General features: G+C 40.3%; 1 protein-coding gene across 3 annotated transcripts in view; it reads right to left on the bottom strand.

The window, feature by feature from the left end:
* The window catches only part of ANKDD1B (ankyrin repeat and death domain containing 1B), a gene marked incomplete at its 5' end in the record, with an annotated part of 89,753 nt that overhangs the window by 33,409 nt on the left and 39,440 nt on the right, over positions 1 to 16,904 (bottom strand). For all 3 annotated transcript variants that reach the window (XM_079145219.1, XM_079145218.1, XM_079145220.1), the window contains 3 exons: positions 2,328 to 2,426; positions 8,627 to 8,725; positions 9,710 to 9,808. In XM_079145219.1, the coding sequence (XP_079001345.1) occupies positions 2,328 to 2,426; positions 8,627 to 8,725; positions 9,710 to 9,808 (297 nt within the window). The remainder of the gene's footprint in view (positions 1 to 2,327; positions 2,427 to 8,626; positions 8,726 to 9,709; positions 9,809 to 16,904) is intronic.

The following is a 16,904-nucleotide window of genomic DNA, read 5'->3' as shown; positions in this document are numbered from 1 at the left end:
TATTGCAATATGTTTTTAGTATTTATCATTGTAATTTTAATGGCTACATAATTTTCCAAGAAATAGATATGCCATTTTTTTATTCAGCCTTATCCTATTGCATCTATAGGTTGTATCTAATTCTTTGGCTAATGATAATAAATTCATCATCTATCTTAACACAAGTAGCTAGCTTTTCCCTACTTTTAGATTATTCCTTTAAAATAATTTCCCATACATAAGTAAAAATAAAGTGACAAACTGCTTTTCAAAAGGGTTGTATGAAAGTATACTAATACCAGCAGACTACAAGGGTATAAAACATTACCTGTTTGGGACTTTATCTTTTTTTAGTTGCTAATAGACCTTTATTTTTATTCATTTATTTATATGCAGTGCTGAGAACTGAACCCAGTGCCTCACACAAGCTAGGCAAGTGCTCTACCACTGAGCCACAACTCCAGCCCTGGGACTTTATTCTCGATTTTAGTATTTAATAGTATTTAACTTTGTACCTTTTTTTTTTTTTTTTTTTTTTTTTTTTTTTTTGGTACCAGGGATTGAACTCAGGGTCACTCCACCACTGAGCAACATCCCCAGTCCTATTTTGTATTTTATTTAGAGTTTCACTGAGTTAATTAGCACCTCATTATTGCTGAGGCTAGCTTAGAAGTCGCTGGGATTACAGGTGTGTGCCACCTCCCTGGCACTTTGTACCTTTTGAAAAGAAACCGTTTACACATTATGCTGATACAAAAATCCTAAGATATCAGCAATTAAAATAACAACAACAACAACAACAACAATCAGGTGTGGTGGCACACACCTGTAATCCTAGTGAATTGAGAGGCTGAAGCAGAAAGATTGCATGCTTGAAGCCAGTCCCAGCAATTTAGCAAGACCCTGTCTGGAAATAAAATATAAAAAGGACCAGGTATGTAGCTCAGTGGTAGAATATTGCTGGGTTGAATCTCCAGAACCAAAAGCAAATAAATAAATAAAACAGGATACAGATCAGTATATATGCTACCATTCATGTGGTATTGGTGTGTGTACAAGTATGCATTTATTTAGTCAAGTCACACTTTCCACATGAATGCATGGAAAATTCCTGGAAGACTAAATAAACTATTAATGATTTTAGTTTCAGGGAGTGAAACTGATGTAGGGTTGGAGTAAGATACTTTTTATCATACACCATTTGGTACTATTCAGGTTTTTTGCCATGAGTTATTTTCATTATAATTTAATATTAATTGGAAAACAAAAAGAAAGTAAACTATCTGAGGACAAGGCCACTGCAGTGGTTAAAAGGGCAGGCACTGGAGTCAGGATAGGTTCGAATCCTTTTACTGCCATTGACTAGTTGTATGATCCTGGATGAGTTCCTGTTAAGGTTTAGATATGAGGAACCCCCCAAAGCTCATGTGTGAGATAATGCAAGAAAGTTCAAAAGTGAAATGATTGGGTTATGAGAGCCTTAACCTAATCAGTGCATTAATCCACTGATTGGGATTAACTGGGTGGCAGGTAGGGTGTGGCTGGAGGATATAGGTCACTGGGAGTGTAGTCTTGGGGTTTATATTTTGTATTTTGTCGGTGGTGAGGGAGTGGTCTCTCCGCTTTCTGGTGGCCATGTTCTGAGTGGCTTTCCTCCACCACATTCTTCTGCCATGATGTTCTGCCTCACCTTGAACCCAGAGCAATGGAGCCAGCTGTCTATAGACTGAGACCTCTGAAACCATGAGCCAAATAAAGTTTTTCTCCTTTAAAATCGTTCTTGTCAGGTCTTTTGGTCACAGGAGCAAAAAGGCTGACTAAAACAGTTCCTTAGCTTTTCAAAATATAGTTATCTAATCTTAAAAAAAAAGTGAAGATAATAAAATAGTCTTGAGAGTTACAAAGGTTCATGGCATCATCACTAAATACAAAAGCATTCTGTATGCAGAAGCAGGCCTGCGTTCTTCAGTCCCCAGGCTGACCATTTGAGTTTTCACCCAACAAACTTTGTTTTTTTAATATCTGTGGTGCATGAGACAGGCATGTGTTAGTTGCTATGGAGAAAACAAAGTAGAATAAAAGCATCTGTCTTTAAGAGGTGACGAGTACTTGCTCCTTTTGCCCTATTTTCATTTATTCCTTCCCCAAATGACTGAAGGAATGGCATTGCTTTTGAGGAGATGTTAATGGAGAATGTCAGAGGTAAATCATTCTTACCCCAAACAAAACATATTATAAATATTAATTCTACAAGAACACAATGAGTGACCGATGAAGGGCCAGAAGTACCAAAGAAGCTTCTAAGTCCCCCACCCACTGTGTAAGTGAACGCAGCCCAGGGCACATACTTTATTTGGAATATTGATATCACTTCCTGCTGCCAGGAGCACTTTGCTGCATTCTTCATGACCTCCTTCAACAGCCAAAAAGAATGGCGTTTCTCCATTCTGACAAAAGGAAAAATAAGTTAAAAATTAATTGCCCCTTGCAGAGGAATTAAATCACTTTGAGAAACAGTGTGCTTTCTCTATATCTTTTGTATGGTAATTTTTTAAAATGGACATATCATTGAGTATCTCTGTGCCACTTTATACTACCAAGATGACATGCTTTGGCACAGCCAAATCATACAACAATCTTGTGAGGTCAGGGTTAATATTATCTTCATTTTACAGATAAGAAAACTAAACCTCAGATTAAAACTGACAAAGCCAGGACATAAGTCCAGTGTTTGACTTCAAAGCTGACAATCCTACTCTGTTATGCTGCCTCCTTTAAGACTTTCCATCTACCATTCATACTTGACCTCTACTAATCTTTCTATCAAACACTTATTAGGCTATATGAAGTAGGATTGGAAAGATGGATTGGACACAGACCCTGCCCACAAGAAAGTAACAGTCTTTTAAGAAAGATAATCTTGGAAATAAGGAAATATAATGCAGAATGAAACATACAAAATTAGAAGTATATTTGTACCAAGTACAGCTTTAATCTTTACAAATGACTTAAAATGTTGCATGTTGTTTAAAAAGTAATATTAGAGAGATTCAAGATGGTGGACTAGAGGGAGGCGGCATTCCTCGTTGCTCTATAACTCGGGTTTCAAGCAGAGGATATCTGTTTCTTGGTGAGGCAGTTTTTGCTGCTTATTGATTCCCTGCTGTTTACCCTATTTGTCTATTGCAATCACCTGCAGTCTGCCAGCCCCTGAGTGCAGATTGCTCACTGTCTAGCGACTATTTGCCTCCATTTGCCTGCCTCTTGCCTGTCCATCACCTGCCTTTCACCTAACGATCACCCACCCTCCGAGGTTCACCTCCCAATCATCCGAGAGCAGCCAGAAGACTGACTGCAGGCCACCAGTGGAGCACCAGCTGCCTGCTGTTGCCTGGAAGTTCACTGTCGCAGTACCTACAGGTTTAGTTATCATAGCTGCCGCCATTTTGAGATGACAACCAGAACCTGTAGGACCCCTGGCCAGACTGACTGAGCCCCATCTCCAGGAGCCCTCAGCCCAACCGACCACTCCCTGCCTCCGGGGCCCTCAGACCAACTGACTGCTCCCCGCTGCCAGGACCCCCAGACTGACTGACCACACCCCACCTCCAGGACCTCTGCCATAAAAAACCGCACCCGCCTCCAGGACCTCCAGTCAACCACGCCCACACCCGGAGCTGCAGCTCCCCATTTGCCAACACATTTGGAAGCCAGAGCAGCCTCGTGGATAATCCTGGAAGCCTTATCTTCCATCTTCAGGTGGGGCAAATCCATCCTGAGATGCCTGCTAGAGAGGAAAGCTCATTGTCAGGTACCTCTCATGCATCAGGCTACTGAAGACTGGGAGGTTTGAATACTATGACTGTTACAGTGTAGATTATTTTTTCTCCTTATTGAAAAATTTTGTTTTTATTTCTTTACTTTTCTTGCTCTCTTTTCCTTTTGTTTACCTGTTCCCTCAGAGTCTCTTTCTCCCTTTTCACATGTTAACAACCAACTTCTTTTGATTACACTCTCACTCTTTCTATTATCTAGAACTTCTATATATTCTTTTCTTATCTCATTAACAGCTACATCCTACACTCCTCCCCATCCTCTTTGTCCTCCATTAGAAACTGCAGACCTTATTTCAAATCTATTTGTTATACTGTAGATAATAGTTGAACTCATTCTGCTTACTATGACAACATTGTTAACATCCTCATAGGGGCTATTTGGTTTAGGGTTGCATATTGTCCCCCTTAAAGAGAAGGTTTAGGAAACCTATAGGGTCACTATAAGCCTATAGGGGGGAAACTGCAATACCTCAGATCTGCACTGCTAGAGGGGAAGATACATGAACAACACGAAAAAAGAAGGGAAGAAAATGATACAAACAGACCTAGATTCTATATTACTAGAATCCAGTGACAGTAAGGTAGAAGAAATGTCAGAAAAGGAGTTCAGATTACACATAATTAAAAAGTAATATTAGTCTTTTATAAAGTAATCTCGGTACTCCAGTTTTCTGAAACTTATAAACACAAGTGGAAAAAGTTAAGACTTTGGTTTAGACCAAAACAGAGGAAAATGAAATAACTGGTCTCACACAATAATTGCTTCCTCATACAAAATCTTTTCCTAAAAACATGAAAGAAATGCAGAATGCCCTCCCCACTTCCTAACCATTTATCCCTAAAACATTATTCTGCTTAACAAGTGCATTTGTAAGCCCATAGGTTGTACCTGTAGCTGATTAGGCATTAACAATCATGTTAACAGGGAGGCAGGAGCACAGAACCAGTGTTCCCATCCCATAAGGTGGGACCACTACATCATAGTGCCTAAGGTCAGCTGTCTATGTAAAAAGGAATCACTCCTCATAATCTGTCTTCTCATTTTTCCAGGAAAAACAGATGCTGAAAGGCAAACTCCAAAAGGAAAAACATTTGCAAAAAAAAAAAAAAAAAAAAAGGGAAAAGAAGGAATTAACCTCTTTACTGTATCAAGAGTCTAATCAATGTTCATCTTTTTCTGTTCTTTTTTTTTTTTCTTTTCTTTTCTTATTTAACCAGGAATTTAACCCAGAGCCATCTCCAGCCCCCCCCCCCCTTTTTTTTTTATATTTTACTTAGAGAATCTCACTTAGTTGCTTAGGGCCTTGCTAAGTTGCTAAGGCCAGCTTTGAACTCACCATCCTCCTGCCTCAGCCTCCTGAGCCACTGGGATTACAGGCATGCACCACTGGGCCTAGTAATATTCATATCTTTGACCCAAAAATCTATCTCTAAGAACATACTGAAAAGAAAGAGTAAGAAATTCAAACTAAGGTTTATATACAAAGAGGTTCTTGCGTATGCTAGGTGAGCGCTCTCCAAGAGGAGCCATCTCTTCCGCTCCTCAAAGAGGTTCTTGATAACATAAAAAATTGAAATAAACTAAATGTCCAAGAGCCTCAAAGATTACTTAAATAAATTCTGGGCAGCTGCTTATATATATACACACACACATACACATACACATACACACACACACACACACACACACACACACACACAAAGGAAACTGAAAGGGCAAAAGTCAGATGAATATAAGATAATTCCTTTCAGTGTGGAGAAAATGTAAAACTGCTATTTATGTTTACTTTTTAAAAAAATTCTAGTTATGGCATGTTTTATAATACATTAATTAAATTATAAATGTACATAATAGGGGCATGCCTGAACTTTCTTTTTTGATGTGAGTTTGCTACCAAGAATGTTTGGAGACCACTGCTCTGGAGCATGATATTATGGGCTACCCTAACTGATCTGGCAAGAGCTTAGAACAGGAAACAGACTGCAATGACATATGAATATTAACAGGTCTTATTCAAAAGGATAATATTATCACTGTACACTTTTACTTGGGCAACTGAAACTTATCCTAATCTGCAATTAAAGTGTGTTGGACTTTGAGTTCTCCCCAATGTATCTTGACTCTAAAATAGCTAAAAGGTGGATGAAATTCATGTGCACACATTCCAGTGGTAAAGTACTTGATCAGAGTGAATATGAGTAAGATAAAGTAAGATTTGTATTCAATCCTACAACTATAGATATTGATTTCTGCTATGACTTGAATGTTTGGTTCTTCCAAAATTCATATTGAAGTCTAATCCTGAATGCAATAATGTTCAGAGGTGGGAGCCTTCAGGAGGTGACCAGGTCAAACAAGCTCCATAGTCATGAATGCATAGTCTCTCAAAAGCTCATGTGTTGCCAATGCAAGAATTCTCAGAGGTAAAATGGTTGGGTTATGACAAGCTTAACCTAATCAATGAATTGATCCACAGATTGGGTGGTCATTGTAAGCAGGTAGGGTCTGGCTGGAGGAGGTAGATGACTAGGGGTATCCCTTTAGGGTTTATTTTGTCCCTGCTGAGTGGAGCTCTCTCTGTTTCCTTGTTGCCATGTCCTGAACTGCTTTCCTCCCCCATACCCTTCCACCATCATGTTCTGCCTCACTACGGGCCCAGAGCAACAGTCAGTTGTCTGCAGATGAGATCTCTGAAACTGTGAGCACCAAATAAACTTCTTCTCTAAAATTGTTTTTGTCAGGTCTTTTGGTCACAGTGTGAAAAAGTCGACTAAAACACCTGGAATCTTCTTTAAGTAATTTAAACCAACTAAACTTGATCATCATTATGCCAAGTGGTCAGACAAGAGTGAACACACACAATGATAAATAAATAAAGGCTCTATTTTTTTCTGTGATCCTTGGCTGAATGCCTGGCTTACATTCTCCCAAGAACTGGAAGAGAAGAAATATGCTTCATAATAATGCATATTACACATACCTACGGCAACCATTATCCCACTTTTTCTACCTATGACAACATCAATGAAAAGAATAAATTCCACTTGGTTTACACAGTGTGCTCAGCACTATTCCCTGTATTAAGTGTACGACACAGACTTTCCATTCAAACCTCATTATCTTCCTACAAGGCTACTTTACAGATGAGGAAATGGAGGCTGAGAGGACCTATGTAATGTGCCCAGGACCATCCAAGTAGATAGTGGCAGATCCAGGGTAGACTCAGGCAACCAGAGTCCTACTTTTAATCTTTGTGTCCCAAGGTCCAGGGATGCATGGGACCCTCCTGGGTGGGTATCTCTGGACCAAATGGAACAGTGACTTCTCCCAGGCATCATCATGCTCACATGTATAGCCTTCAATTTTCATTATGTTGTCCACAGTTGCTATTTGTATGATCACACTCCATCATTTCTGACATACATTATTTCACATGTGAATATCTGAAATTGAGATTCATCTCACAATCTCAGTAAAGCAGATGGCAGACATGAGGTAGCTGTCATTGTTGGAGCATGTGCATTATTTCAGAATGGGTGTTGGTGGCCTAGAAGAAAACCTCAGAGATAAGGTGGGTCATTCTTATTATGTGGACACGACACACAAACACAGCATCACACACACCTTTGAAGGCAATGGCAAAATGGTTCTGCATGAGAAAGTGATTTAGAAGAATCAAAGTCAACCTGAAGTTAAGGAATATTTAAACAACTTATTTACTTATTTTTCCCATATAGGTGTATGATTTTTTTAAATATAAGATGAAAGTCTAAACACCTCTTTCAAGAAGCGTAAAATAAATATTCTAGGGGCTAAGAAAGCTTTTTTGTGTCATAGTTCACAGTTCATAGTTAGCTGCTACACCCAAGATGGTTTCCATCCTTCTTCACTTTTAAAACCCTTCAAGATCTCTCCTGGCAATAGGTCAAAGCCAAAGCCTCTCTGGTAAGCAGAGCCCTTCATCATTTATCTGCCTCATCTGGCTCAGCTGCTTCCTTTCCTAGTCTCCTGATTCTCAATCTGAGAGTAACCATCCCAAGACAAACGATGCTCTTTCACATATCAGTTCCTTTACTGGGCTCTTCTCTGAAAGACTCTACACCCATGCCCTTCTCAAAGCCCCTCCTGCCAATGTCCATTCAAATGCCAAGATCCAGATGATACATCACCTCCTCTGTGAAGACTGTCATTTTTGTGTGTGTGTGTGTGGTGGTGGGGATTTGAACCCAGGACCTTGTGCTTGCAAGGCAAGCACTCTACCAACTGAGCTATATCCCCAGCCCAAAGACTGTCATTTCTGAAATAATCTTCTTTTGTGTCCCCATGGCATGCTACAGGTACATCTATAATTGCATGTAGCCCAATACATTATTATTTTTCTTGCATGCCTTCCTTGCCCTGCAGGCTTCTAGCATAAGAACACAGACTTCGTCTACTAAACAAATCACTTTTTGAATGAGTGGGTGAATAAAGGAATGGATTAACAAAGTGTTGTGGGATACATTGAGTCAAAAAGTAGAAATCTTTTAGCATCACATTTTCACAGGCCATGGCACTAATATCTTTGTCTTCCTCCCATTCCTTTCCTTTTTTAAAAAATATTTATTTAGTTGTCAATGGACCTTTTTTATTTATTATTTACTTATTTATTTATATGTGGTGCTAAGAATGGAACCCAGTGCCTTACATGCTAGGCAAGTGCTCTGCCTCTGGGCCACAACCCAACCCTCCCATTCCTTTCTTGAAGCTGTTCCTCTGACCCTTCCCCATTTAAGTCCTGAGTCCAGCTGGAATGAGCATTTCCACATACCTCATTGGTCTCATTGACTTCCTGCCACTGAGTTAGCAGCACCTGCACTGCAGGACTGTGGCCATGCATCGCAGCCAGGTGCAAGGCAGTGTTTCCTTCCTGCAACAGACACACAATGGGGGTAGTACATCTCCTGTGCTGAGGATCACACAACTCCAATAGTCAGGGCTGCAGGGCTGCAGTGGGTTTTCTGGAAGCTTTCTTTTTGGTTAAAGCTGTAGTCCCGAATGTGGGCCACATTATCCACAATTTTAAGTTAAGATTTATGTATTTTTAAGTGAAAAGACATAGCTATGTGAACGAGTAAGGAAAAAAAATCATTTATTTTCCTTTTTTACCTTTCTTATCAATTTGCTAGCAAAATGTGGGAAAACAAAAGTAATTCCACTTAACCCATTCGAGGTGAACTAGTAAAAGATTTCTCAGAGGTAATTTTTTTTTGTAACATGTATCAAAAGAATTTTATTTTCTTAATTTTATTATTTATTGTTTATTTTTTATGGTACCAGAGATTGAACCCAAGGATGCTGTACCACTGAGTCACATTCCTAGCCCTTTTTATTTTTTATTTTGAGACAGGATCTCACTAGGTTGCTTACAGCCTCACTAAGTTACCGAGGCTGGCTTTGAACCTGCTATCCTCCTGGCTCGGTCTCCTGAGCTGCTGGGAGTACAGGCATGTATCACCACAGCCTGCTTCAAAAGAATTTTAAACGTGCAGAACCCTTTACCCACAATTCCACATCTAGAAATTTCTCCTAAGAAAATCATCGAAGATGTTCATATAGATACAGATGTCAACCCTGGGGGTTTTCCCTCCCCAGTTATGTGAGACTTGAATCCACAGCAGACCTCAGGGGAGGAAGGGAGAGCATTGCAGTGGATGGTGGGAAAATATCCATGTAGTCAACTGACTTCAAAGTATTTATGGAACAAAACTGCCAATCTGGATAATCCACAGCAAACCTGAATGAATTTCACCTGGGTAATTCTCCAAATCTATGGGTGGACCGAAATGCCATCACCAAATCTGCACACCAATTGTTACTCTCCTCTCAGCAAAGAAATCAAAGTCCAGCTCACCTTGTCCTTTTCCAGAGTATGCAGATTAAGGAAGATGAGTTTTTCTATCATTTCAATGTGGCCTCTTTCAGCTGCCAAAAGAAATGGTTTTCTTCCTGTCTGAAAATCAATCACAGATTCTAGCATTTATTTACATACTCAGCAACATTTTAAGGGTAACGAGGTGGTCAACACAGTCCTTCTGGTCATAGCATTTCAGACTAATTAGAGGAGGAGATGACAAGATCTCTGGTCCCAAATCAGATTCGATTTAGGACTGGCATTCAAAATATGGACTCAGTTTCATGGTAACAAGAGAAGCACTGTTCAGAAGAGACCCTCCCAAGCATCAGAGGAGGTGCTTCCTCACAGACAGATGACAAGATTCCATTATAAATGTAGCAAAGTTATCATGGCCACATGCCGCATCTAGCCAGTCACAGTCAATTGTGGGTTGGTTTCCTTCCTTTCTTCTTCTTCCCTCTGTGTCTGTCTGTTTCTCTCTCTCTCTCTCTCTCTGACACATATTATTTTCATTCTAGAGTCATCATTTTAGCTATTAGTAGCCAGCAAAGTGGAAAGCAAAGTGAAAAACAGAAAAAGATAAAGAGCTCTGAAGATATCATTTGAGTTCCTGGATTCAGACATACCTGAGCCATTCATGACTGCAGTGACTGAATCAATAGTCTTTTTTTTTTTTCTTTTCTTAAAATAGTTTGGGTTGGGTGTCTGTCATGTCACTGAAGGGTTTCCTTAAAGCAACACCCCTATGTCACAGAACTATGAGAGTAATTTAAACTAGGGGATCATTTTAGGTTCAACTAAATACTTGAGACTCATGCAATCATCACAGGCCATGTAAGGCAGCAAACTACTCAGAAGATGTAGGACAGGAACTACAACTTATTGGGGTCAGCAGTGCCTCTTCATACCATGGTCCATGCAGCTGCCCAGGAGTTGTTGTCTTTGGCCCTTCAGATGAGAGTTTAGTTGCAAAGTGACTTAGTTGTAAAAGCCATATTGCATGAGTGTGGCAGCCACCTTGGCTTAGAAGGCTCATGCCACACAGGAACAAATATTTATTATAACCATCCCTTAGATGCACCTTCCAGGCCCCCCACAAGGTAAGTTGCTGGTTAAAACAGTCACTATGCACAAGAAAAACCCACAGTCTGGCTTCCTCTGGTATTTACAATTCATCTTTAGCTCCTCCCACCCCAGACACAATGCACTAATTAGTGGTCCTTTTATCAGAAGCAATGCTGCTTAGTAAGGTAGTCAATCTTCTATCTTTACCTAGTTTGCAAGTCTGAGAAAGCTGCAGTTACTACAGATGAAGCATCTTCCTCTCCAAGAAAATAGCTATGACTTTGAACTTTGGATGCCCTTTAAAAATGTAATCATCAAGAAAAAATGTAAAAGCCGAAGCACACAAAATAAGAATGTTTACTATCTTATAAGTACATCAAAAGGTAGCATAAATTAAGATGAGGTCATAGTAAAATGAAATATAAATCTTTTCTTCCAACTAGTACATGTTATTAGGTAAAATAACAACAGGAATTGCAAAGACTTATGTATTTTTTTTTTTTCAAAGAATAGTTTCCTCTTGTTAGGAAGAAGTTGACACAGGCAACGGTATTTTGAAACAGTCTCTGTCTTAGAACAACAGTCACCTCAAGGTTACTCTGACTCAGCCTGTCCTAAACCCCACCAATACTCCATTATCGTGTAGAGAAACCCCAAACACTTTGTCTTCATGAGAAAGGAAATTGTTATCTGGGAATGAGATCCTGAAAACACATGAGAAGACCCTTCCTTAATTCTCCCTTCCCACTTCCCCAGGCTATAAGTGGGGTCTCATTCTCCACTAGGCCTCCCTCCACAGGCTTGTCCTGTATAAAAGTGTGTTGCTCTTGAGCCGTCTCTCCTCTTTATTTCCTTCTTTCAGTTCTTTCCTTAAACTTCTTGTGTCTTATGTTATTGTTTTAACCACCGAACCCATTTTAATTTGTTTGAGTAGGCCTCTGTCCAGCACAGTCTCATAGGACTTCCCTCATTTGGAAGGCACTTTTCAGCCAGGAAGGTTAACTGACTGGTGATAGAGCCCCAGGCTTCCGGCTGTCACAGTGGTCCACTTTGTGCTCTGAATACAGCCCTTGCTGCTCTGCCACTGCAACTGAGTTTTTAAATGGTGGTTTCTTTCTCTTCTCTCCCAGTTCCTCCCTAATCTCTCCCCCTCCCAAGTCTCAGGGGAAACAGGATTACTTTTCTTCCCCATTTTAGGCAGATTTATCTGACCCTGAGTACACACCCACCATAGGAACGAAGTAATCCAGACTTTGGGGAGGTATGGTACCAGAAGGTCTCAGAAATGACCATCTACCAAATGTACAAGTGATTACAACTCCAACAGAAAACATGTGGAATGTAGCCTTTGAGTCACCTCTTTAAAAGCCCCCTGTTCTTGTCTCTGGGACAGGAATCCCCTGTGTTTCTCCTTTGCTAGCAAAGCAATAATTCTTCTTTTTCCTTTTTTTTCAAAACAGTGTCCTTATTATTGGCTTGTCATCAGGGACAAGGATGGAGCTTTCAGCAACAAGGAGTGGGACAGATCACCATGCTGATTTTATTTCCTAATTAAAATAAGGAGGATACAGGATTCTTGTGTCAGGTCGGGATTTGAGCAGCTGCTCGGGAGGGAGCAGGATGACTGGTGACCCATGGCAAGCAGAGAGCCAGGGCATCAGGCAGACCACCAAGGCGCCGAAGAACAACCAATCAGAGGCTGCAGATAAACCCTAGTGGTGTCTTGCAACCACCTATCAATCAGTGGGAGTCCCCAGCCAACCCCAGGGGAACACTAAACCCTCAAGCCTTCCCCCACCTATTCCGGCCTATAAAGACCCTGGGCACTCGGGGCCATGGGCCATTTTCTCCAGCTCTCCACCCTGACCTTTAACCTGGAGGGCTGGGAATTTCGCTTAAGAGCCAAATTCCAATATAAAGTTTGCTTCGGGCTCCCTTTGTCCCACTTCTGTTTGGCCACCGCCCTTGTCCTCGTCCTCGAGCTTACATCTTGTTCCTTTTTTCATTAATTTTCAACGAGTATTTAACCTAATGTTTTAACTTAGTGCATTTCATCTTTAAACATTTTTTTGCATGTAAACAAGTTTGAGGGGCTGAAATTGTTTAATAATTTTTTTTTTTAATTTCTAAGTTTAGAGCTAGGGTTATCTAACTCAGCAAAAAATCGTAAACAGACACCCAAAGTCACACGCGACTATTGTTTATCATAGGCATCCTTGAGACGCCACCCAGGGAAACCTGGACAAAGTGCCACAATTTCTCTTGTGCACATCCACATCCCACAAATTTTTCCTTACTTGGGATGAGGAATTTACAACATAATCCCAGCATAAGGTGAAACCCTGAATTACTAGAGATTTCAGGGGGAAAGAATCTGTGGAATGGGGTCAAAAGCACTGAGAGCTACTTCAGCATGAACCTTTGGCCCTGATGTGGGTGAGGAGTATGGCACTGGGTGAATTCTTCATACATATTGCAGATCACACGTTTAGCTAAATGTTGCCTCAGGTCTATGTAGTTGGGCCTTTGTATCTGTGGGTTTCACATCTGTATATTCAACCACTTGGATATCCAAAGTATTTGGGGGGAAAAATATCTGTACTAACTATGTACAGTCATTATTCCCTAACAATATAGTATGACAACTACATAGCAATTGTATGACAATTACATTATAAGTAATGCAGAGGTGATTTAAAGTATCCAGGAGGATATATGTAAATTGTATGCAAATACTATACCATTTTATATAAGAACTTGAGCAGCTGTAGATTTTGTCATCCAAGGAAGTCCTGGAACCAATCCCCTGTGGATACTGAGTGTAAGGAGTCCCACAGAAACCACGCCGGACTCGGGGAATCACATAAGAGGATTTATTAAGCAAACAGAGTGTCTCACTGCAGGGTAAGAGAGAAAATGAGAGGAAAAGAAAGGGAAAGAAAAAGGGCAGGCACAAGAAAGAGTGGAAAAGTGAGGAAGAGAGAGAAAAGTGAGTCAGGCGAGAGAAAAGCAAGAGAGAAAAGGTGGCAGGGGTAGCTACCCTTAAGCAGTTGAATTCTGCTGGGCTAACAGGGGACCAATAACGGAGAAGGATACTTGTAAGCTACTGATGAACCAATAGCTAGCTAGGATGTTCACAGACTGACAGGCGTTGGGAGGTGGGGAAATGGCTGCATCGGAAAGGGCGGGGGAGCAGCTTTGTACATTACACTGAGGGATATGAGAAAATGTATGTCTTCTTAAATTCCCTTGTGCTTATTATTTCCACCCCACCCAAACAGGAAACTTCTTTGCATTTGCCTTCCAAGTCTTCCTGAGACCACTAGATAAAAAAAGAAAAATAAATGAAGAAAAAAGAAAAAAAAAAAAAAAAAAAAAAGAGAGAGACCACTGGATATTTCCTAATATCTGTAGCTGGAACCAACCCAACATTGTAAGCACCAAATTCTTATAAATGCCCAACCAATATATGAACAGCTGGCGAGGCCTTCCTTTCTATTTACCTCCCTCCTCAAACATTTTAGTCGAAGTATTTAGTTTTGATCATCAGATGGAAGTTTGCAGTAGATTCAAAATATCTAGACTACTTTACCTATAGATTCTGGCTGCTATAATCTCTCTCCTGTTGAGAGCACAGTGATTTCCAGGGCTATGGGACTGAGAGAAACCTCAAAAGATTTCCCAATGTCCTGCATGTCTCCAGCCCATCCAAAGTCTCTTGTGCCCAGTTAAATCCATTCTCTTTAAAAAGCCTCCTCCTAATAAAATTGTTCTTGCCAGCATCTGGAGTTCCCTCCTGGCCTAAGAGGATTTTTACTAACTCTGGCAAGTAAACAGGAGCTCCATACTTTCAGTTGATAAGAATCAAGGCAAGAGGGTAGTGCTATGAAGATAGCTTTGTCTTTTCTATCAAATCTATTTTGTGACCTCCACAACACTTTTATACAAACAAAGATGTGAGACCCAATGATGCACTGATAGACTATAACAGGGAACCCCTTGAAATTGTTCTTTGTTCCCCTTCCTTTTTGCCCTTACACCCCTCTCTAAATCTTTGGCTGAAAGAAGCCCAGCTAGATGTTAACTGCTAAACCTTTGTTTACAGTCTCAGAACCCAGATGGGCTTTGTAACACAGGTCCTTAGTAACTGCAGGAGGCTGAAATCCATTGTGATGCTCTGGAGAAGACACTGGCCTTCACAGAGGAGGGTAATATTAGGCCCAACCTGCAACCTCTCTATCTCCTCACAAAATAACCTATGCTGTCCTGAGCTCAGGAAGACAGAGCCTTGAGGAACTAGCCCTTCTACCTTCTTCAGGGCTGGCCTCATTCCTTCCTACCAATACTCATCTCCCTAACATTGGTACTCCAGTTGTCTGGATTCAGAGTCCAGACATCTGAATCCAGTAATGTGATAATGAGTTCCTGATTCCAGCTCTATATTGGCTTCTTTTTTCATGTTTTTATTGTGGTAAAATATTCGTAACATAAAATTTACCATTTTGACCATTATTAAGTATATAGTTCAGTGGTATTAGGTACATTCATATGATTGTATAATGATCACAACCATCTAGCTGCATAATCCTTTCATTTTGCACAAGGGAAATTCTGTATCCATTAAACAATAAATCTCCATTTCCCCCCGAGTCCTTAGCAACCATGATTCCAACTGGCTTTTGCCAACATATTTGACCTCACTCACATATCTTAGTAAAAAGAATAGATTTTGTTTGTCATTCCCATCGAATGACCCAAGATTCTTACAAGACTAAAATTGGACTTAGTCTTCTTTCCCCACAAGACCCAGGGGTCTTATTTTTCACTCATTCCTTATGTGTCTCCAAACCTATCTTAACTTAAGTTATCTTAATGGACATATGGCTCTGCATAGTCTCTGCCAGGGATCTTCAGTCTTTTCTTCAACAAAGAAAACAGGATGAGCCCCAAACCAGCTGAAGTGATAATGGACAGGAAGCTGCTAACCAACTGAAGCTCAAAAAGTAGAAAGACTCCCTGTAAACCTGCTTTGGCCTTTGAATTCAACAGCCTGCCTGACCTTTCCCACATACTGCTGTCTCCCATGAGAATCAGAGTTCACTGAGAGGGGAAAGAGAAACAATTGTGTGTATCATACATAACAGGCCCTCAAAAAATATCTGCTGAATTGAACTGAATGGAATTCATTCATAGGCTGTATCCCTGCTAAAATAGTCAGCTTTCCATCACTATGACAAAATGCCTGAGAAAACAATTTAAAAGAGAAAATACTTATTTTAGCTCATGATACTATTTATTTACTTATTATCATTATTATTTTGGTACTAGGGATTCAACCCAGGGGCACCTGACCACTGAGCTACATCCACAGATGTAGATTTTATTTTTTTATTTTGAGACAGGATCTTGCTAAGTTGCTGAGGGTCTCACTAATTTTCTGAGGCTGGCCTTAAACTTGCCATCCTTCTGCCTCTGCCTCCTGAGACACTGGGATTTCAGGCATGCACCACCATGTGTGGTTTGGCTCCTGTTTTATGGGTTATAGTCAGTGGTCACCTGGCTTCATTATTGTGAGTATCATTGTGGAAAGGCATTCCAATAGTGACTGCTCCAATATTGCTACATAGGAATGGCTTAGGGGTGATGTATGACTGGAAGGTAGAGAGGCTAGGCATAAAGCTAACTTACAAAGGCACTTTTACATAAGACTGAGGAAGTATCAACCACCTACATCAAAAAGTGGAGGTTTGCCACTAAAGTATGTGTGGCGGGGAGGGGTACTTCCCTCACAAGAGATCTTGGTGATACCATGAAGTAGATCTTATTATTCCCATTGTACAAATGGAGAAACTCAGGCTTTCAGCAGTTGGGGAACTCGCTTCAAATCACATAGCTAATACAGTGGCACTGCCTAGAACACCTCTGTCTATCTGCATCTGTAAGTGTATAGTTGTCATATGCTAAAGACGTAAAAGAAATTTATAGATCTCCTGTGAAAAAAATAGTTTTTGTTGTTATTGTTGTTTCTAAGGTTGAAATCAGGAGAAAATGTAAATTTTTTTAAAAAGAGGTGAAATGAAGTAAATAGTACTGACCAATTTCTAGCAAAATGTTATGAAGAATAATA

Source organism: Sciurus vulgaris (genome assembly GCF_902686455.1).
Source record: "Sciurus vulgaris genome assembly, chromosome: 6".
NCBI lineage: Eukaryota > Metazoa > Chordata > Mammalia > Rodentia > Sciuridae > Sciurus > Sciurus vulgaris.
The sequence above is the reverse complement of the archived record's forward strand: the minus strand, read 5'-3'. Positions and strand labels throughout refer to the sequence as shown.